This window comes from Gymnodraco acuticeps, unplaced genomic scaffold, assembly GCF_902827175.1.
Source record: "Gymnodraco acuticeps unplaced genomic scaffold, fGymAcu1.1, whole genome shotgun sequence".
Lineage (NCBI taxonomy): Eukaryota > Metazoa > Chordata > Actinopteri > Perciformes > Bathydraconidae > Gymnodraco > Gymnodraco acuticeps.
This window is the reverse complement of record NW_022990246.1, coordinates 192633-214035: the sequence shown is the minus strand read 5'-3', so window position 1 is coordinate 214035 and position 21403 is coordinate 192633. Positions and strand designations below refer to the sequence as shown.

General features: G+C 41.4%; 1 protein-coding gene across 2 annotated transcripts; it reads left to right on the top strand.

The window, feature by feature from the left end:
* Positions 1-411: 411 nt before the first annotated feature.
* Positions 412-18735, top strand: slc25a14 (solute carrier family 25 member 14). Of its 2 annotated transcripts, XM_034220496.1 has the most exons (9): positions 412-582; positions 1565-1669; positions 6836-6974; positions 9619-9713; positions 13715-13800; positions 14378-14473; positions 15213-15337; positions 17206-17419; positions 18151-18735. In XM_034220496.1, exons 2-9 carry the CDS (start codon positions 1606-1608, stop codon positions 18190-18192), a joined length of 861 nt encoding a protein of 286 aa, XP_034076387.1. In that variant the 5' UTR covers positions 412-582; positions 1565-1605; the 3' UTR covers positions 18193-18735. The 2 variants fall into 2 exon arrangements, with proteins under 2 accessions (XP_034076387.1, XP_034076386.1); XM_034220495.1 differs by lacking the exon at positions 412-582 and having other exon boundaries at positions 1433-1669.
* The last annotated feature ends 2668 nt before the right edge of the window (positions 18736-21403 follow it).

The window sequence follows — 21403 nt, the reverse complement described above, 5'->3', positions numbered from 1 at the left end:
ATTCCAAACAATAAAAACATACATTTTCTTAAAAAGCCTCTATGTCGTTTTTACAACATCTAATGTTTAACTATATATTTACAGAAGATACGATTAAGATGTTTTTCATGTTATAGAAAGATTCTATTTACTTTCATCTTTGGTAAAAATTACATAATTACACCAAAAAAATTACACAAAACATTAACAAACCCATTACCGCTAGAAACTAACAAACTGTGTCTCCTCACAACGCATCAGGTAGCAACAAATATATTCGAAATGTCTTGCAAAATACAAACTAGTTTTTTAGATTTGAAATTATTCCTAAAAAAAACAGCGAAACAAATGGTTTTCCCACTACAGAATATTCACACTACTCACTCAGTCCAGTAGGTGGCAGTAATTCACCTCTATGCTAGTTTGCCAATCGAAAATTAACACCGTAGAAGAAGAAGCTTGATTTGACATTAGCTGAAAATGAGAAGCTAACAGCAGACGATAAGTTTTCTGCTTGTAAAAGTCAAGCCACGTATACGTAGCCCTCTTTAGTCATGGGAAACCAAGTGGAATAGCCCTTTGCGGATTTTCTCTACACTCCAGGTACGTGACATGTTAGCTTTATTCAACAGTAACGAGTTGCTAACTCGTTATCAAGCTGGCTGTTAATCTCCACAAGTGTTAGCCGACCGTTAGACAGTTTCAAACTAACCGTCAAAAACAGCCGTTACGACAGTATTTTCATTTTTTACATTTTTAATCATTACTTAAATTGATGTGTTATATCCTCCACGAAAAAATCAAATTAGAAAACACATTTCTCCCTGGTTTCCTACTTATTTAGGGTTAATAAAAACATCTTGCCATTTAGACCTTATTTTAATTGTATTAAATGTTTAAATCATTACTGAAAATAGTGTTTTAGATATTAACAATAAGGTAGGGTCTGTCTTGATCATATGCACATTATATATATATATATATATATGTTTTACTTTTTGTATTCAATATATATTAACATCCTATTATTTGTATAAAAGAAGTTCATAGTAGATATATAAAGCAATGAAACAATTGCATAAGTAAATAAAAAAAGAGAAAATACATTTTCATATTTCAGAATAAATATTTGTTAAATGCACAATTTGTCCGTTTCGATTGACTTTTTATTCACAATTGTTTTTAATGGTGGTACTATATTGTTTTAGTTATTAGTTAAAATATTAAAATGTGGTTTGAAGTCAGCCCAAAATAACAATATACAACTAAATGTAATTCTCGTGACATTGTTGCCGTCACAGACCAATCCCTGCCCTCTCCCGGCGCACCAGCCAATCGGATCGCGTTATTCTTGATTGACAGCTCTCGCGGCCAATAGCAACCCGCACAACAAATATGACCGCTCTCTCCGCGGTGTTGGGCTCAGCGGGTATCTCTTTCCGGCGCAGTACGGTGGGGATGCTGATGCTGAGGAGCCTCGTTCATCTGTAGCATTATTAGAACTCATCGTGTATCGCCATGTTGTATTGTCTGAAGTTGCAGCACTGTGTTGACCTCTTTGTGGGCCTCCTGCTCTTGTTTTTAGCGGGTCTGCAGCAGGTGGAGGCAGAAGCTGAATCTGCAGAGATGTCCAACCTGAACTGGAAACCGTTCATCTACGGAGGAATGGCCTCGATTGTCGCAGAATTCGGTAGGCTACGTGATGGTGATGCACCACAACATGCAGATACTCACCGTCCTCTGTTATGCTGGTTTAAACGTTTGTTTTCCATGGCAGTGCATGTGCTATGCAAATAGTCCTTGCATTTATGTTTATTTGCAGGCATCGGAGAAACACACTTTTAAAATGTGTACGAACTGGTTTTGCTTTAGGCAAGGCAAGTTTATTTATATAGCACCTTTCAACACAAGGCAATTCAAAGTGCTTTACAAAAATTAAAGACATTAATAAAATAGCATTAAAAAAGATAACAATAAACATTGAAAGACAAAATACATGAATAAAAGTTACAGTGCAGTCTAAGATGTGAATAGTTCAATTAAAAGCAGCATAAAAAAGAAAAGTCTTTAGTCTGGATTTAAAAGTAGTCAGAGTTGCAGCGGACCTGCAGGTTTCTGGGAGTTTGTTCCAGATATTTGAAGCATATTAACTGAACTTCTCCATGTTTAGTTCTGACTCTGGGGACAGGAAGCAGACCCGTCCCAGAAGACTTGAGAGTTCTGGATGGTTCATAATTTAGCAGGAGGTCAGAAATGTATTTTGGGCCTAAACCATTCAGTGCTTTATAAACCAGTAGCAGTATTTTGAAATCTATTCTTTGACACACAGGAAGCCAGTGTAAAGACTTCAGAACAGGAGTGATGTGATCCACTTTCTTAGTGTTAGTGAGGACTCGAGCAGCGGCGTTCTGAATCAGCTCCAGCTTTCTAATAGATTAGTGAGACCTGTGAAGACACCATTGCAGTAGTCGAGTCTACTGAAGATAAAAGCATGGACAAGTTTTTCCAAATCCTGCTGTGACATTAGTCTTTTAATCCTAGATATATTCTTTAGGTGATAGTAGGCTGATTTAGTAACTGTTTTAATGTGACTGTTGAAACTCAGGTCAGAGTCCATGACTACACCTACATTTCTGGCTTTATCTGTTGTTTTGAACATTGCAGACTGAAGCTCAGCGCTAACTTTTATTATTAGGATGGTTTAGATTGACATAATGTACTAAGGTACTTTATCACAAACAAGGAATTTGCTTTGGTGTACAAGTCCATAACAATAAATGTCAAAGCAAGTATTGCATAAATCATGAAATGTATAGAAGTGAATCACAATAGAAGTGTTGAAATGAAAGGGTTGGGCAGCTCTTGAACACAGTATTTGTGATTCCCTGGTGCAAAACATTAAACAAATTAATGTTACTAACAACAAGATGCAAAAACGGGTACAAAACAAGTTTAAAAGACAAGCTAGCTACAGCAAAATATCAATAGAAAATATGAAGCCAATTATCGAAAAATATAAATACAGGCAGTGTGAATAAATGTAAATGCAATAAACAACAAAGGCAGTCTTAAGTTCCCAAAGGATATTCATGCAGCAAGTAAATAATGTGGCACACTTCAAAAAGACGGCAGGGCTCAACATTATAAATGGCCCGCTGGCCCGGAAGCACTATTTAGTCACCCCGCCCAGCATAACGTACTTTCCACTTGCCCGCTCGGCCACTAAAAATATTGCTTTAAAAAAAAAAATGTCCTGTGTTATTGGTATTTTGACTAGCAATTTTGTTAAATTGTTTCGTTTATTAACGCTACAACATAGCGTTTCGTGAGTCGGTTGTCGTTGTTGGGTGAAAAGCAAACCGCTGTTTGCTGCGGAGCGCAGCGCGAGCAGGCTCCCGCGAGCCGGAGCGCAGCGCGAGCAGGCTCCCGCGAGCCGGAGCGCAGCGCGAGCAGGCTCCCGCGAGCCGGAGCGCAGCGCGAGCAGGCTCCCGCGAGCCGGAGCGCAGCGCGAGCAGGCTCCCGCGAGCCGGAGCGCAGCGCGAGCAGGCTCCCGCGAGCCGGAGCGCAGCGCGAGCAGGCTCCCGCGAGCCGGAGCGCAGCGCGAGCAGGCTCCCGCGAGCCGGAGCGCAGGCGAGCAGGCTCCCGCGAGCCGGAGCGCAGCGCGAGCAGGGCTCCCGCGAGCCGGAGCGCAGCGCGAGCAGGCTCCCGCGAGCCGGAGCGCAGCGCGAGCAGGCTCCCGCGAGCCGGAGCGCAGCGCGAGCAGGCTCCCCGCGAGCCGGAGCGCAGCGCGGGCAGGCTCCCGCGAGCCGGAGCGCAGCGCGAGCAGGCTCCCGCGAGCCGGAGCGCAGCGCGAGCAGGCTCCCGCGAGCCGGAGCGCAGCGCGAGCAGGCTCCCGCGAGCCGGAGCGCGCTCCTTCACTACAGACTATCGCGCCACCTAACCATTCGTTCAAAATGTTTTTAATACCAGCGGTACCTGGCCAAGCACCGGCCAAAAAACAATCTTCAAATAAAAGAAAGTCACCGGAGGAGTTAAAGGAGAGTGACAGGGAGCATGAGAAGAAGAGGGAGAGAACGTTTCAGCCAGCTTGATCGATGGAGTTGGCTTCTAGTGGTCACTGTAAATGTCTCCGTTGTGGGAGGAATAAATGATTAATTTAATCCTCTACACATGTAATCTCACTTTTACACACCAAAATAACGTTAACACAGAGTAAACGTTTGCTAATGGAGAGTCTATTTTGTCCCAATAAAAAGTTTATGACTATCGATAAAAAATATATATCAATAAACCTATTGTTCATTTTTGCGGTATTGCCCACACATTGCCAGTACACTATTACTGTAATATTTACACTTACCCATGTCCAAATGGATCCTTGTTGTTGTCTTTGTGTTCTTCTTCTTCAGAAGAGTGGAAAACTTCAGGTTCTGAGGCTCTATCTTCACTGCTGCTAGCGAAAAAAATCTCTAGCGAAGTCGGCAACTGTAAAGTTTTTTTTAGCCATTTTCTCTGTCTCTCTCTCTCTCCTCAAAGACATAAACTGATGGGAGACACGTGGTTTATGTTTTGTTTACTTGGTGGGTAGGTCCTTAGTGATTTCTCGATGTCCATTGGTCATTTCAGACCATGATGGCTGCCGGCCGAGATTTCCTTGACTGACACACAAATCCACCAATCCCACACAGTGTAAAGTCAAGCTGCTTTGAGCGGCCATATTGGCTGCTGTGCCCTGGTTACAGTCTCACGGGAGATATCGCTGGAAAGCTACTCTTCCAGCGATTCCGCGGATATCTGAATCATATTTCTACTCCTTATAATCGAAAATATATGATTAATTATGTAAAATTATGCGCACCTGGACGCGCCGGCGTCAGAGGGTTAAAGGTCCCCTATTTTACTGTTTCTCATCAATATATCACAGGTCTCAGATATATACAGAACCTGTCTCTGATTGGCTGAAACACCAAACAGATCATGGCAGCATCCCATAATCCCCTCTGTTTCAGCCCTGTTTCAAAAGTGCTGATTCTCTGTCTGTTACTTTAGATGAAAATAAGGAGCCCCTCCCCACGCCCCTCTGATACCTCATTCACACCAACAGTGTTTCAGGGCCGGTTCGGAGCTGGAGCTTGAAAAGCACCGGGTTTTCCTGTTCACACTGCAGCGGAGCAGCCTCTTAGCTCCGGAATCCGGTTCATTTCGAGCACCAAAAAATTGTCCGGCCAGAGCAAAAGCACCGCATACGTCACGCTTACGTCGAGACGGGGGCAGGGGCGGGATCAACTCCTGAACAACAACAAAAAACCCGCGTTTTATCCAGCTTGTACACAACGATGGAGAAACTTAACAAGCAGCAGTGGTCCCCTGAAGAGACCAGCTACCTACTGGGAATCTAGTCTTCCGAAGAGGTACAGAGGAAGCTGGAACACAATCGGCCATTGTTGTTGTTGACGGTGTCAGCTGTGAGGGGTTTCCGCGCGGTTTGGCTCTATGAAGCAGGCACGCAAAGGGTTACGTCATGACGCAAACAATGACGCAGCACCAATCGGACTCTGGGCAGTGTGAAAAGAGCCGGAGCTAAACCGAAGAACCGGTTCTGAACCTGAAAAGCTCTAGCACGGAGCTTGAACCGGAGTTGCGTTGGTGTGAATGAGGTATGAGAGAGATTTGGTTAAAAAGAACACTAGGAGGAGATTCAGGTGATAAGGTGGGGGGGTTACCTTGGTTGCTGATTGGCTAATGGTTACACAAGCCAAAACATCGTTATGACATCACAAAGTGGCCAAAATCTGATCAGCTCATTTTAAGACAGGTTTTTATAGAAATGGATCAAAAAGAGAGAGAATCTTTGTTCCTGAAACTTTCAGAGTCTCTTTCCACAGAGGGGACACATGTTGATGAAGAAGAGACATGAAGAAGAGGGGACACATGTTGATGTAGAAGAGACATGAAGAAGAGGGGACACATGTTGATGTAGAAGAGACATGAAGAAGAGGGGACACATGTTGATGTAGAAGAGACATGAAGAAGAGGGGACACATGTTGATATAGAAGAGACATGAAGAAGAGGGGACACATGTTGATGTAGAAGAGACATGAAGAAGAGGGGACACATGTTGATGTAGAAGAGACATGAAGAAGAGGGGACACATGTTGATGTAGAGGAGACATGAAGAAGAGGGGACACATGTTGATGTAGAAGAGACATGAGAAGAGGGGACACATGTTGATGTAGAGGAGACATGAAGAAGAGGGGGACACATGTTGATGTAGAAGAGACATGAAGAAGAGGGGACACATGTTGATGTAGAAGAGACATGAAGAAGAGGGGACACATGTTGATGTAGAGGAGACATGAAGAAGAGGGGACACATGTTGATGTAGAGGAGACATGAAGAAGAGGGGACACATGTTGATGTAGAAGAGACGTGAAGAAGAGGGGACACATGTTGATGTAGAAGAGACATGAAGAAGAGGGGACACATGTTGATATAGAAGAGACATGAAGAAGAGGGGACACATGTTGATGTAGAAGAGACATGAAGAAGAGGGGACACATGTTGATGTAGAAGAGACATGAAGAAGAGGGGACACATGTTGATGTAGAAGAGACATGAAGAAGAGGGGACACATGTTGATGTAGAGGAGACATGAAGAAGAGGGGACACATGTTGATGTAGAGGAGACATGAAGAAGAGGGGACACATGTTGATGTAGAAGAGACATGAAGAAGAGGGGACACATGTTGATGTAGAAGAGACATGAACAAGTGGATTTTGCATAATAGGTCACCTTTAAGTATTTCTATAAAGCTTTTTCTATTTTAATTTGTCCTAATATTTGTAATCCTCAGGGACGTTTCCCATTGACCTGACTAAGACCCGGCTACAGGTCCAGGGTCAGTCTCAGTACACGGAGATTCGCTACAGAGGCATGTGCCACGCCCTCTTCAAGATCGGCAAAGAGGAAGGCCTAAAAGCGCTCTACTCTGGGTAAGAAGGATGCCTTTATCATGTTCATGTTTTGTAGGCTCTTTGTTAACACCCAGTTTGGTCATCCTGCTCATTTGAGGCAAAGTCAGCGGGAAATAGGATGTTATGGTCGAAAGCAAGACTGTTTGACAATGTTACTATGTAGATGCTCTGCTGCCTTAATTAGGAAAACATCTTCTCCGTTACCCATAATCCCCTTTTTTTTTGTACTGCCCTGACAATATAAAAATACTGAATATACGTCACAATCAGGTGAGTTTTTGTATCAAGTCAACACACAGGTGGAGATGAATTCATTAGCTCTACTCCAAATACCTTTCTAGTTATAGGTTAGATGTATAAGAAATGTATGGGAAAGTATTTTTATGCATGAGAGTTATAACAAGTTTAATATTGTTGTGTTGATGTAGAGAGGTATTAAACAAACCTAGGTATAGGGATGGGTATCGTTAAGGTTTTAACGGTACTACTACTTTTATCGATACCGCTTATCGGTCCGGTCTTTTAACGGTACTCTTATCGGTTCTTTTGGAGAGAAAAAAAAGGTAAACTAAACAAATTGTGAACAAAACTAACATTTTATTTAAATTAAATACATAATATTTCACATCAAAAGAAACAACAATGTTTTAACAAATCGTATTAAATAATCTGACAGAATAAACTTTAACTAACTAAATAACTCAGTTTCCTCTAATCATTAACCCATGTTTGTATCATTGAGTTAACTCTGTGTGTTGCTGCTAGCATACATAACACCTGACGTGGAAACGTTACTCGTGGATGGGGCTACAGAGCTGCTAGAAAGACGGTCGAGCCCGGTGCATTCCTCCGTCTGCATGTGGAGCACTTTTGCTAAATGTTTAGACAAATTGCTCGTGTTACCGCCCTCACATGCTGAACTCTTATTGCACTTTTGGTAACGAGTATTCTCCACATCGAGACGGGTAAAGTTTAACCACACCTCGGAGCGCGTTCTCTCCGCCATCTCGTGTGTGTGTGTGTGTGTGTGTGTGTGTGTGTGTGTGTGTGTGGTGTGTGTGTGTGTGTGTGTGTGTGTGTGTGTGTGTGTGTGGTGTGTGTGTGTGTGTGTGTGTGTGTGTGTGTGTGTGTGTGTGTGTGTGTGTGTGTGTGTGTGTGTGTGTGTGTGTGTGTGTGTGTGTGTGTGTGTGTGTGTGTGTGTGTGTGTGTGTGTGTGTGTGTGTGTGTGTGTGTGTGTGTGTGTGTGTGTGTGTGTGTGTGTGTGTGTGTGTGTGTGTGTGTGTGTGTGTGTGTGTGTGTGTGTGTGTGTGTGTGTGTGTGTGTGTGTGTGTGTGTGTGTGTGTGTGTGTGTGTGTGTGTGTGTGTGTGTGTGTGTGTGTGTGTGTGTGTGTGTGTGTGTGTGTGTGTGTGTGTGTGTGTGTGTGTCCCTCGCAAGCAGGCGGGGGAGAGAGATCGAAAATACTAAAAATCATCATGGACGCTTTTTGCGTATTGGAAACGGAGTTGGCGAAACTAAAACTGCAATATAATGTTTGTGTAGCAATAATACATGTGACATATATGTTTTAGATGTCTCCAGTACCGATAACGTCGGAGCTTAACGGTACCACGGTCTTTAATAATTCAGCCCCGGGGCCCGTTTAATCCCGGGGCTCGGTACCCATCCCTACCTAGGTAGTGATAAAGCATTAACTGCATTATGGGGTTTTCTGTCAGCACAACAGATCATCCCCGCACATCGGCTCTGTGCCACTTTAGCAGATAGCTCCTCATCTGCTTAACGAAACTCATGACCTGGTAGGTTTAAGGGTGAATTCTTAGCAAAGAAGACATCAGGATTTCGGCAGACTCTTAATACCACGATGTCTTGCTGTTCCTGGGGAGCGACTCCTTTCAGTTGAGCTCAATGTGCTGTAAAGTCAATCTGGTTACTTGTTATTGCTACAAGCTTGCCCCGTGCTCCATACTGATGCAAACAGCATGTGCTCATCATGATGTGCAGGAAAAAGCTTTGTGCACGGAGCTGTTACACTTTGTGGGTGGGTGAACTGTGATACTGCTTTGAAGGAGCCCGCTGGGAGAGGAAATGCATATTTCATTTTGAAAGCGGGAGCTTCGCTTTGACTTTAAAAGATGTGGGGAATGATTCAAGTGCTAATATTACATCAATCCCTTGATTTCACTCTCCTCGATACGACTGAAATGTATTTGATTTGCATCCTAAATCACATGAACACTGTTATCAGAATACCTTTCTTGGTCCCACAGAAGGGAAATGTACGTTGTTACAGCAGAAAAAGAGCCACAGACAGCTTAATGTTAACATGCATTCAAAAGTATTAAAGTAAAAAAGAAAGTTATGATATAATACAAATGTACAAAATACACATCCTGTAACAGTTCTTAGGATTTAGCAGCCAGGTATATATTGCACAGTCATTAACGGCATCTATATATACATTGCACATATTGCACATAGTTGGTTGGTATTTAACAGCAGGGGGTGTTATAGTCTGTGTTGTGGTGTGTGTGTGTGTGTGGGGGGGGGGGGGGGGGGGGGGGGGGTTTGAGTAAATGAGAAGCACTGCCTGTTCTTCTGAACTTGTCTTTAGTTCGCCTCCAGGGTAAAGAGAAATGAACATGTTTCACCTCATCTTTGCAGGATTTCTCCAGCTCTGTTGAGACAAGCCTCTTACGGGACAATCAAGATAGGGACCTACAACTCTCTGAAGAGGCTGTTTGTCACTCATCCTGAAGGTGAGGGTTTACTGCCTCTTCTAGCTTTCTTACAAAACTCTCTTACAATCGCTTATCATAAGGCTAAAACATTTTAATGTATATGTTTGTATTATCTTTAAAGGTGGGGTATGTAATTCACTTCAGAAACTCTTTTTGTTATATTCCATGGAATGCTCTTAACATCCCAAATACATAAGAAATACGAGTAATCATTGTGTAATCATGTGTGCAGAATATCTTAATTAAAAGTGGTAAAGCGTGCCGTTTTAGAACTTGAAGCATTTTCAGGGTGTCCGCGCAGTCTTAAAAAGTATGAAACGGCTTTTTCCAAGGTATTACATTTTGTATCTTGTTTTCAATAAGTATATAAATGGTCCAAAGAGGTTGTGTTCTACAGTGTGCCTGAATGTAATCATTGCGTAGGTGTGTAGTGTGATTCTGTGTAGTTTATTTATGGCATCCCGTTGGGTTTGACGTCATCTGAACAGGACATCGCACGCTCACTGCTTGATAGCGCGCGAAGCTCCGTTTACGCCGGTTGCTAAGCAACATCGTTATGGGGAAATGCAAGTCTGCGTCCAAATGGTTGGAAGATAAGGAGGAAGGACAATCAATACTGTCTATAGTCAATGTGAGGTAAAGTGTGTCGCCAAGGTAACCGGTTAGAACTCCAAGTGGCGATGAGGTCTTAAAATGTATGGAAAAGGTCTTAAAAAGGTCTTAAAAGGTTTTACATCTGACTTCAGGATTCCTGCATGTACCCTGATTTGTCAGATATGTTCCAAATTGTCTGGTTCATTTATAAAGAAAATCTGTAACATACACTTTGGTTTTCCATCGAGCTTATTGTTTTATAATCAAAAATCCAATGGAAAAATCCTATTGACTTTTTGTAGAGCAGTGCGATGCTAACTTTAGGGTCAGCTTTCAAAATGCGTCATGTCCCCTGCAGCAGTAATACTGTATGTGCCTTAAAGCTGTACGCTACTCATCCACTAAAAACAAAGGGTTTTATGCGTCGTGACGACCTGTGTTGAAGCGCTGTGCACAGACTGGGTGTGTTAACCTGCCAGCACTAATTTGCAAGCTAAATAAGAGACGAAGAGCTTCCAGTAAGGAGGGGAGTGATGGAGAGGGAAGGGTGGAGACAGAAAGAGAAGCAGGGGGGGGCGTACAGCAGCTGTAAGTGCTTCCCCCCCCTCCTGTCCAACATCCATCTCATATAGAGCACACAATTCAATATATTAAATTCAAATTCAAAAAACAACGTGGTTTCTGTTCAGCTTGAAGCTTTAAATCAGTCACTGTTGAAATGTTATTGTATATTAAATAAATTATAGGATTTTATATCAAAAACGATAAACAAAGAATATTGGCCAATGGTACAATGGAGCATCGTCTGTGGCACTACCTTTTTTTGATGTAGGTCAAAATATACTCTAGATGTGATTTAACTTTATTTACACTACACATGATTTAAAATGTGATTACATGAAAGGGAAAATATGGACTTATACAAATGAAATATACTTCACTTGAGGGATAAAAATAGTTACAGCCCTAAAGTATATATGAGAATCTTTACTGTGGAGTTTTGGGTTTCCTTGAATAACAGCTTCATAATCAGCAGAGTTTTAAACAGAATTAGATGTATTGCCATTTACTTGCATTAATAAACACAAGACATTTAAATATACAAAAATAAAATATCTAAATGAAAATAGGATAGCTGTGCCGTTTTAGAAGTTGTAGCATTGTGCAGACATTTGCAAAATTGTCCAATAAATCTGAAGAATACAAAAGTATAAGAATTGTTCATTTCTTAAGTGCAGTAAATCAGGCACTTACCAGGGTTCCCATGGGGTCTTACATTTGATCCAAAAAATAAGAAAGGTCTTTGGTGATTTAGGAGATCTTAAAAATGATGGGATTTGAAAAGTACTTCTGTGTTTCGATCACGTCTAAATGTGTTTTGGGGGAAATGTCCGGGCTGCAAAGTAACCAGTACGGTAATAGCCTTTCAGTTCCCCCAGAAGATAGCTCTTGTCACACACACACACACACACACACACACACACACACACACACACACACACACACACACACACACACACAGAGTGAGGCAGTTTCTGGTTTTTGTCTAACACGCTAACACAGTTCTGTGTGCTGTTATGTTCAGTCATCGTTCTTATGTTGAACGTGAAGACAGTTACTTTGTAAGTCATTATGGGACGTATTTCTTCTTTCATAGCAATTTTCCTTCATACTTTCTTGCCGTGAAATAGGTCTTGAATTCTATTCAAAGTGGTCTTAAAAAGTCTTACATTTGAGTTGGTGAAGCCTGACTTACTTGTCCCATAACAACCCTAACAGCGTGCACAATAAGGACTAATTGTAAACAATAACCGGCTCAGTTGAGTTGCTCTGGCCTCATCCTCTGTGCAGAGCGCTACATTTATCAAAGATTGTCCGGCGCCATTGAGACTGACAGGAAGTCGAGGACTCGGCTCCGTCTCTTCCTATATGACCTCCGTCTGCTTTATTTATTTGTCATTTCACATTGAATCGTTCCTTCTTTATGCGACTCCTCTTTTCACTGTCTCTATCCTAACCCCCCCCACCCCTCTTCCTTCCACTTTGCCCTCTGCTCCTTTCAATATTTGATGACCAATTAGAGTACATCAGACAGATACAATTAATAATAGAGTAGATCAAGGTAGGAGAATAAAATAATAACCACTCCTTTTACCAGTAACACTCTTAAATAATAATAATAAATGGAATTTATAAAGCGCCTTTCACGGGACCCAAGGTCGCTGTACATGGTGGACAGACCAAACAAAGCAGACAAAAGGGGACCTATCATGCAAAATGCATTTTTTAATGTCTTTTATACATAAATATGTGTCCCCGGTGTGTCGGGGAACTCACGCAGCTTCAGAAAATACAACCCTCTCTCTTTTCCTCCGTACCCACATACTAATAACTATATAACATACATACATAACTAAAAACGGGGAACAACGGAGCTGATCCAGATTTGCGTCCGATATGACGTAATATCTGAAATGTGGACCCACGGCACTATCAGAATGTTGCTATCAGAAACAATGCCCGACTGTTCTGGACGTAACATGGTCTGTGTTTACATTAGCATCGCTAACACTCAGAGCTAACCTGTACTGGAGAGCATGTGTGTGAAGAAGCAGGAAGTAAAAAGGAACTCACCTTGTGGTATAACCGGCAAGAGAGAAAGCCTTTGAGCTCTAAACTGTTTCAGAGAGAATCCTTGATAATCCATGATATGGCGTTTCATCACGGCAGCATTTAGTTTAGACAGTAGCTGCCGGGTCCCGCATGAGCTCAGCCCCCTCCTCTTTATTGTTTTTTTAGCTTTGTCCCCAAATCAGCACTTTAGAAACAGGAAGTGAAATGGAGGGATATGAGGCATGGCTAGAATGGGTGATCTGTTTGGTATTTTGAGCAAAACACTTCATAGACATGTTTTTTTATATATTTTTGATATATCTGAGACCTAAGCTATTGCCTAAAAATAGCATGATAGGTGACCTTTAACATACGTCTGGTGTCATTATAGTAAAGTCTTTCGCATGCAGTTTAATCTAAGTATTGATTTTAGTGGCGTTATACATTTGTCCTGCTGCTCAGTCAGCTTTTTAAAATATCTGCACCAATGAACCAGAGCAAAATGTGCTTTCAGTGAACTCATTGAACAATAATGAATCTTAATGTTATGTGAAAATTAGGGTTGATTTAAGGGGAATTGGGAAGTAGAGTGTTTTACATTACTTCACCTTTTTAATGTGTGTCCTTTTTTTGTTTCCGCTTCATGTTTACCTTCCCCCTCTTCCTCGCTGGTTTAAATGTTTGTTTTGATGCAGGTTTAGGTTTGCCGTGTGGTTGTATTGGAATCTAACGCCACAAAAAATGGGCAGCGTCCGCTCAGATATTTGGGTTTCTGTGTAAATGAATATCATTTCTTGTCTCTGTCCTGCCAGATGAGACGATGATCATCAACGTTTTCTGTGGCGTCGTGTCCGGAGTGCTGTCCTCGTCTCTGGCAAACCCCACTGACGTCCTCAAGGTGATTAATAACATTTTTTGGACAAGTTTTTTGCTGTGTTCACTCCAAAAAGCAAAGTGAATGTTCAACGGTTTGCCTTATCATTTGTATGATTACTTTACTGCAGCGATATGAACAAAATATCACTCAAATTGATTGATTTCATTTAAAAAAAGTTGTCGAATTAACTGCACCATGATGCAGAGTTATTAAATGTACTCCATTATATTTTTATTTTTTGAATGTCAACTGCTGCCTGAACTTTATGATATCCTTTTACATAAATAAAGAATATTTCACCATATTCGTGGATACAAATAAATATAACCACGTCTTCATTTGTGTCCCATCGATGTTGAAACGAAACCTAAACTCTTGTAAGATTTAAAGCAAAGTTCTGTAAAAATGATATAGTAAATCACCAAGAAGGTTTTTTCATCTACTTAATGTCTAAAATATTTCAATGAATTAAAATAATCCAATGGCTTCCTCCCTACTGCCATCTACCGTCATACTCCTTAAACCACTGAGGGAAGTTCTGGGTTGAAAGTGATGGTGTAAATATATTTGTTTGTTTGTGTGTCTGTTTTTGTTCCAGATCAGGATGCAGGCGCAGGGCAGTCTGCTCCAGGGCAGCATGATGTCCAACTTCATGAACATCTACCAGACAGAGGGCACCAGAGGCCTGTGGAGAGTGAGTGTGTGTGTGTGTGTGAGAGTGAGTGTGTGTGTGTGTGTGTGAGAGAGAGAGTGAGTGTGAAGGAGTAGAGGGTACTGTGTTGTGGGATGCAGCCGAAAAATCGCCACATTTCTGATGCTGAAAACGCTTTTTCTAATATTTTACATGGAAAACCAATAGGAGATTTTCTATGACTAATTGATGCAGGCCTTCTGTTTTCCAAGATAACGCCCCATTCATTCTTTGCGAGAAATTCATTAAAAAATATATATGGTAATGTTCACAACGTGTTTTCATTGCCCCCCCAGTAGCCAAAAGATCTGTTATTTCTATTGTAAGAAATACCCATACTTTAGGTACATTTTAACATACTTACTCTTGATACCTGGACTTAAAATCACACATTACTTTTTCAGTCTAATATTTAATAATCCTATCCTTGCACAATTAATGTAAATATAATATCCTGCTTATATTTTCTTACTGTAAATTTGTATTTCCAAATGTTTTTCTACTTTTTTAATGCTATTTTATTTATATTTGAGACGTTTACATTTTGGATTGTTTATTTCTGGTCTTTTAATGTCTCTAATGTTTAATGCCATGTCTTTTTATGCTGCTGCAACGCAAACATTTCCCAAATTGTACTTCTTATCTTATCTTATATAAATTGAATTCTCCAACATGATCTTATATGTTGTTTAATTGTGTGACAGTGAGGTTTATTTCCTGTGTCGCCTCTCCTCCCCCTCAGGGTGTCATCCCCACGGCGCAGCGAGCGGCCATCGTGGTCGGGGTGGAGCTTCCTGTCTACGACATCACGAAGAAGCACCTCCTCAAGTCTGGCGCCATGGGAGACACCATTCTGACACACTTTATGTACGTTTATTAATTGTTTAACAGTTCAGGGATGGCGACCCTTTATAATCACACAGATATTGCAATAATAAGCCGTATCATATAGAACAGGGGTGTCCAAACTACAAATGCGGACCATTTTGAATCGGCCCTCAGCTAATTAAAAAAATGGAATATGGCCCATAAATGAGACTTGTGCTCGTCTTATATTGTACTTCTTAAATATAAATGTAAACATATATTACACAGTAGTATTCATGAGTTTAATAATGGCGCTTTTCCACTGCAGGGCCTCGCTCGCCTTAGTACGGTATGGCTAGGCCTCGTTAGGCCAGGCTCACTTTCTGCTGCGTTTCCATTACAGTTTAGGAACTGGGGCAGTAACTATAGTAACGCAGTGTAGGCGGAGCCGAGACGCCATCTTCAATGCGAAACACAAAACCAACATCAGCCGTTAGCAGTTAGCCCTCAGAGCTCACAGCTCCTCATATCTGTTCAGAAACTAGACAAAAGTTAAACAAGTACAAACCACAGACTGCCTGTGTCATGGCGCTGCTTTATTTATGTCTGTAGGCCGTTGTTGTGAGTGTGGACCGTCGGAGCATATACTGCGTTAGCTTAGCCGATCTCCATTCAGAAAACACACATTTTAAAAGGTTCTTCGCCTGCCGTCTGTCTGCAGACTTGTCAAAGCATGAATTCATGGTTTTTACTAACCGGTATCAGTATGTTGTTACTTCGGCATCATTTAGAAACGTGTGTTACAATTAAATCACGGTCAAATATGTTAATTTTGTTGTAGTTGCCAGCGATTCTCTCACTAGTTTAGCATACTCAGCCCGGTTGTTGGCCCGCAAAGAACCTCGATTTTGGAGAGCCAGAAAACTGAAAAAGTACCCGCTAGCCAGAACTACCCCAAGTGGAAACGCAACCAAAAATGGGCCGGGCACGGCACGCTTAAACCGCGCTGTAGTGGAAATGGGCCATAAGACCACTTTTCAAATAAATCCAGTCAATTAAAGTTGGAAACATTTTCTTAGTTGATAAGGAAAAAAGCCCAATAACTTATTTAGATAACAAGCTTGAAATACACCCTTCCTATTTCTCCTTATTTTATAATCAATCTGAAGCTTCTGTTCCAAGGGATGAGCTGCCAACACTCGCATCATATACCTACATTTGATTGATTTGGCTAACTTATAACTGAACTTATGAGACACTATACCTCTAGTGAGCGGCCCAGCCCTTTGTATGTTTTTCTGTATGTGGCCCTCGGTGAAAGAAGTTTGGACCCCCCTGATATAAACCTAATTGCCACTCGTTTTCTCAGTATTTTTTAGGCAGAATAGATTTTATTTTTACAGGGTATCTGCGAGGTCTTAAAAAGTATTAAAAGTTGACATTTTGTAGCTTGTTTTCAATAAGTATCTAAATGGTCCAAAGAGGTTGTGTTCTACAGTCTGCCTGAATGTAATCATGGCGTAGGTGTGTAGTGAGATTCTGTGTAGTTTATTTATGGCATCCCGTTGGGTTTGACGTCATCTGAACAGGACATCGCACGCTCACTGCTTGATAGCGCGCGAAGCTCCGTTTACGCCGGTTGTTAAACAACATCGTTATGGGGAAATGCAAGTTTGCGTCCAAACGGTTGGAAGATAAGGAGGAAGGACAATCAATACTGTATATAGTCAATGTGAGGTCAAGTGTGTCGCCAAGGTAACCGGTTAAAACTCAAAGTTGCGATGAGGTCTTAAAATGTATGGAAAGGGTCTTAAAAAAGGTCTTGAAAGGAATTACATTCGACTTCAGGATTCCTGCATACACCCTGTTTTATGAAACTCCTCCTTTGGTCCTCTTTAACCTTGTGTAATTTCTGGTTGTGTGTACAGTGCGAGTTTCACGTGTGGCCTGGCGGGGGCGCTGGCCTCCAACCCCGTGGACGTGGTTCGGACCCGAATGATGAACCAGCGAGTTTCTTCGGGAGCCCCGATGTACAAAGGCACTCTGGACGGACTGATGCTGACGTGGAAGAACGAGGGCTTCTTCGCCCTCTATAAGGGCTTCTGGCCCAACTGGCTGCGACTCGGGCCCTGGAACATCATCGTATCCTTAAAACAAGTTTAATCAGAGCAGGGGAAAACACAGAAAGGATTTCTGGGATATTATTTTGGAGACAGTGGAGGTTTAATCCCAAAAGTTAAGTGGCGAAGAAATACGGGGAACTTTGTTTTACAATGTCCAATTCCATAAAAATAAATGAAATAGGATCTGAAATATTTAAAAGGTGTTGATAGCCAGGGACGTGCACAGACATTTTGTGGAGGGTAGAGAGAGCATCGGAACTTCACCGTTTAATCTCCTGACCTGATATTTTTATTTTGTATTCAATCAATATATTTTTGGAAAGGGAAACTGCCCAAACAGCGGTAGATATATATTCATTTATTTTTTTAAATAATTTTAAAAAGGGGGGGGGGAAAGGGCACTTTCTCTGGAGGAACAAAAAGGTTTGTTGTCTGCGTGCACGTGCCTGCTGATAGCCATCTCTTTTTTACAAGAATGCCCTTACTCAAGTACATAAAAAAACAATATAAGCATAGATAAAAACAAATGTTGAAAAGTTGTTTTGTCAGTCCAACAGATATTCACTTAAAAAGGCGGGAAAAAATGACTCTCCCTTTTTGAAAGACTTAACAAATATTTCAAAATAGTTGCCCATTATCTTTAGAGTTATTAGCATTAGTCGAGGTTGCTCATATTTCAGAGCTTATTTCAGCCTGTTCACTGTTGTGATTATGAGTCATGAAACGTTCCTTAACTCACTTCTCTCTCAGTTCTTCATCACCTTCGAGCAGCTGAAGACGCTCCCGTTTTAAGTGACAGGAAGTGGGACTGGCTTTGTTTAGACTGTGTCGGGCAGAAGTGTGAGCACGGCAGCACCTGCAGGTTGACCACACTCCCTGCAAAGCATACCAATGATACAGTACAACACTACTCATCTGCCCATCAAACGCTCATCCAAATCTTATGTTCTGTTTTTGCAATGTGTTTAATTTATTCGCACTGGTTCTGTTTTTGTACAGTTTTTAAGGAGTGTGATTTATCGCTCTCATCCTCCTTCGACACTCCCAGGCAGCTAAGAGTTGGTTGTAGCAGAAGATTGAAATATGGAAGACTAGGTTTTTTGTTTTTTTAGTTTAACACTGTGGAAAAGGTGAGAGGAAGCCTTTCTTAAAAAAAAAACAGGACTCCAACACAGGTCTAGACATTTTAAATCCGTGAACTACGCCAGGTTTGGCATGCAAGGCTATGCAGGTTGGGGCAGGAAAAATAATAAAATGGGAACATGGTATTTGCATGGAAAGCGGTCGGAAAATGAGTCTGATTCCACTTAAAGGTCTCATGTGATGGCCATTTCTACTGATCATAATTCCATTGTTCAGGTCGACTAGAATAGATTTACAATTTCAATTTTCCAAACTCACATTGGTTTCTCATACAGCATCTCTGTATAGTATGTGTATTCACTCTCAGTCCTACACGCCTTGTTGGAGCTCTTGCCCCCCCCCCCCCCCCCCCCCCCCCCCCCTGTGAGCCCACTGCTCTGATTGGTCAGCTCGCCCACTCTGTTCTGATGAGTCCACCACCGTTACAGCGGAACATCAGTGATTATGTGTTACAATGGCGTTTATTAGCAACCAGAAAATGACACCAGTAATGACAAACAGATGATAATGCTGCGTGGGGTCTGGGTGCCGTGTTGGCGGGACGTTGCAGGGCTCGCTGCTGCGAGGAGCGGACAGTGTGAGCTGGATTACTGGTTGCTGCGTGGGGTCTGCGAGACTCCGCGGAACTCAGCCTGAGCACACACTCTCACAGCCAGGCTATATGTGTGCTCAGGCTGAGTTCCGCGGAGCCGATATGTCACTAAAATCAGTAGGGCTGTACCCGAATATTCGAATATTCGGTCGTTGGCCTACTATTCGGTTTTCAATTTCGTTATTCGGATATTCGCTACGCCAAATTGAATTTATTGAAATCCCCAATATCAACGTAAGAGCTTGTGCCTCTTCGGGGGGTGCTAACACTTAACCATAAACGTTATCGTTTACTTTCTCCGTCTTTATATGTTATTACTTTTTCTCCATTAATCTCTGTCACGTTGTTTCCATAGCAACAACAACTTCCTGTCAACAGCGCTAACTCTCCTTCAAAATAAAAGCATGTCCATACAAAATAGGAAGCCAAGCCAAATTACACTTAAGACATATACAACTGCAACGAAAGTAACAAACACAATGTGATATCCTTTTCAATTTCAAAGAACACAAATTGGGTTACATTAACAAATAACTATAAAACAACAATACTGTAGAATAACAAAATGAATGCCTTGAATAAACCGAAATACACATGTTGAAGCGCGTGCCGAATATCCGCTGCTGGTTAATACCGAATATCCGGAGCCCGAAAAATGTTATTCGGGACTGCCCTAAAGATCTCCAATAGACATGGACGGCTGAAGGCTAACATTTGCTCAGCTTGTTTCTGTGGTAGCTTCACATCCAGATGTACGATGACTCAATTATCTGGAAACCAGTAAAGATGTGTGTGGATTTAAACCGGGAGAAGGTTCATGTATGACTGTCAGAGAACGCTGGCTGTGTGGTAAACATGTGGGATAATGTAGGAACACAACCAAACGATTATAGGTCAAATCGTTTTAGACTTTTTAATAAGGAAATGTTACACAGTATACTTTTAAGGAGCATCTAAGGTTTTACTTGAAACAATCTGAAAACCTGAACCAAAGCCTCAAAAGACCAGTTGTTATTATTATTATTATTATTTCACAACCAAATTAATTTGTGTGTTACTCAGTTCGAGAAGTACTCTCACATTCTTCTGCTGTATTGGAAGCTAATTTCATTCCAAACCCACAAGACCATGACGCAGAAACTCAATTCTTTTAAATGTCCTTCACACATGTCCAGATGAATGCATGCATGGATAGGGAGGTGGCAGCTGGTGGTGATGGAACATGCTAAATGTGTTTTCTAACTAGCTGTGATCAATGACTGAGCAGATCGTCTGAATCACATTTAGTTTGAAGCCGAACCTCTTGGCTGAAAAGCGTCATCATTCGGGATTGATAAGATATTTGTGAATCACGTTCTCAAAGAAACTTCAACTACTTAAAACAAACCAAATGCATTTAAACAACGTGTATTTGTTATTCTTTATGTGGATCCAAAACTAATACACATTTGTTGTTGACTTGAAAAGACATGAAGAAGAGGGGACACATGTTGTTGACTTGAAAAGACATGAAGAAGAGGGGACACATGTTGATGTAGAAAAGACATGAAGAAGAGGGGACACATGTTGATGTAGAAGAGACATGAAGAAGAGGGGACACATGTTGATGAAGAAGAGACATGAAGAAGAGGGGACACATGTTGATGAAGAAGAGACATGAAGAAGAGGGGACACATGTTGATGAAGAAGAGACATGAAGAAGAGAGGATACATGTTGATGAAGAAGAGACATGAAGAAGAGGGTTTTGCACAATAGGTGACCTTTAAAAAAGTTCAGCATTTTATGTTGATCTAATTTGACCTTAGAGTGAGTCTTCTATTTCTACACAAAGTATTACATCCTCACGCTGGCATGATTTTTGTTATTTAATCATTTTTAAACTCCTGACTCCTTCCCTTCTTTATAACCTTGGTGAACGATGTGTTACCTCTGACGTTACATCATCAACGTTTACACGACGTTTTCAGAACAAGGATTTTTGTGCATGTAAACATAGTCACTGATAGGAGTTTGCTCCAGAAAAGGCTAGAAAGTGGCCCTTAAATGAAAATAATGTTGGCTTAGAAGCTGCAAAATGAAATAACACTGCTCTGTGGCCCAACTCCTACAAGGCTTGTTTTATAAGAACCTGTGTGTTTTATAATAAAAGAGGGGCTCACATGGAACTTTTGTTTAGCTCCTTAAATTAGCGAATCATGAATGTAAAGCACTTTATTTGTATGAAGGAGAGCTTGTGATTGATAAAGAGCCAGTGTAATCAGACGTTA

Bases quoted from the DNA above. Each gene is read 5' to 3' on its own strand.
- slc25a14 (XM_034220495.1), top strand. From the start codon at position 1,498: ATGTTGTATTGTCTGAAGTTGCAGCACTGTGTTGACCTCTTTGTGGGC. The intron at 13,801-14,377 runs GTGATTAATAAC...TTTTTGTTCCAG, and splicing joins ACCCCACTGACGTCCTCAAG to ATCAGGATGCAGGCGCAGGG. The intron at 17,420-18,150 runs GTATCCTTAAAA...CTTCTCTCTCAG, and splicing joins TCGGGCCCTGGAACATCATC to TTCTTCATCACCTTCGAGCA.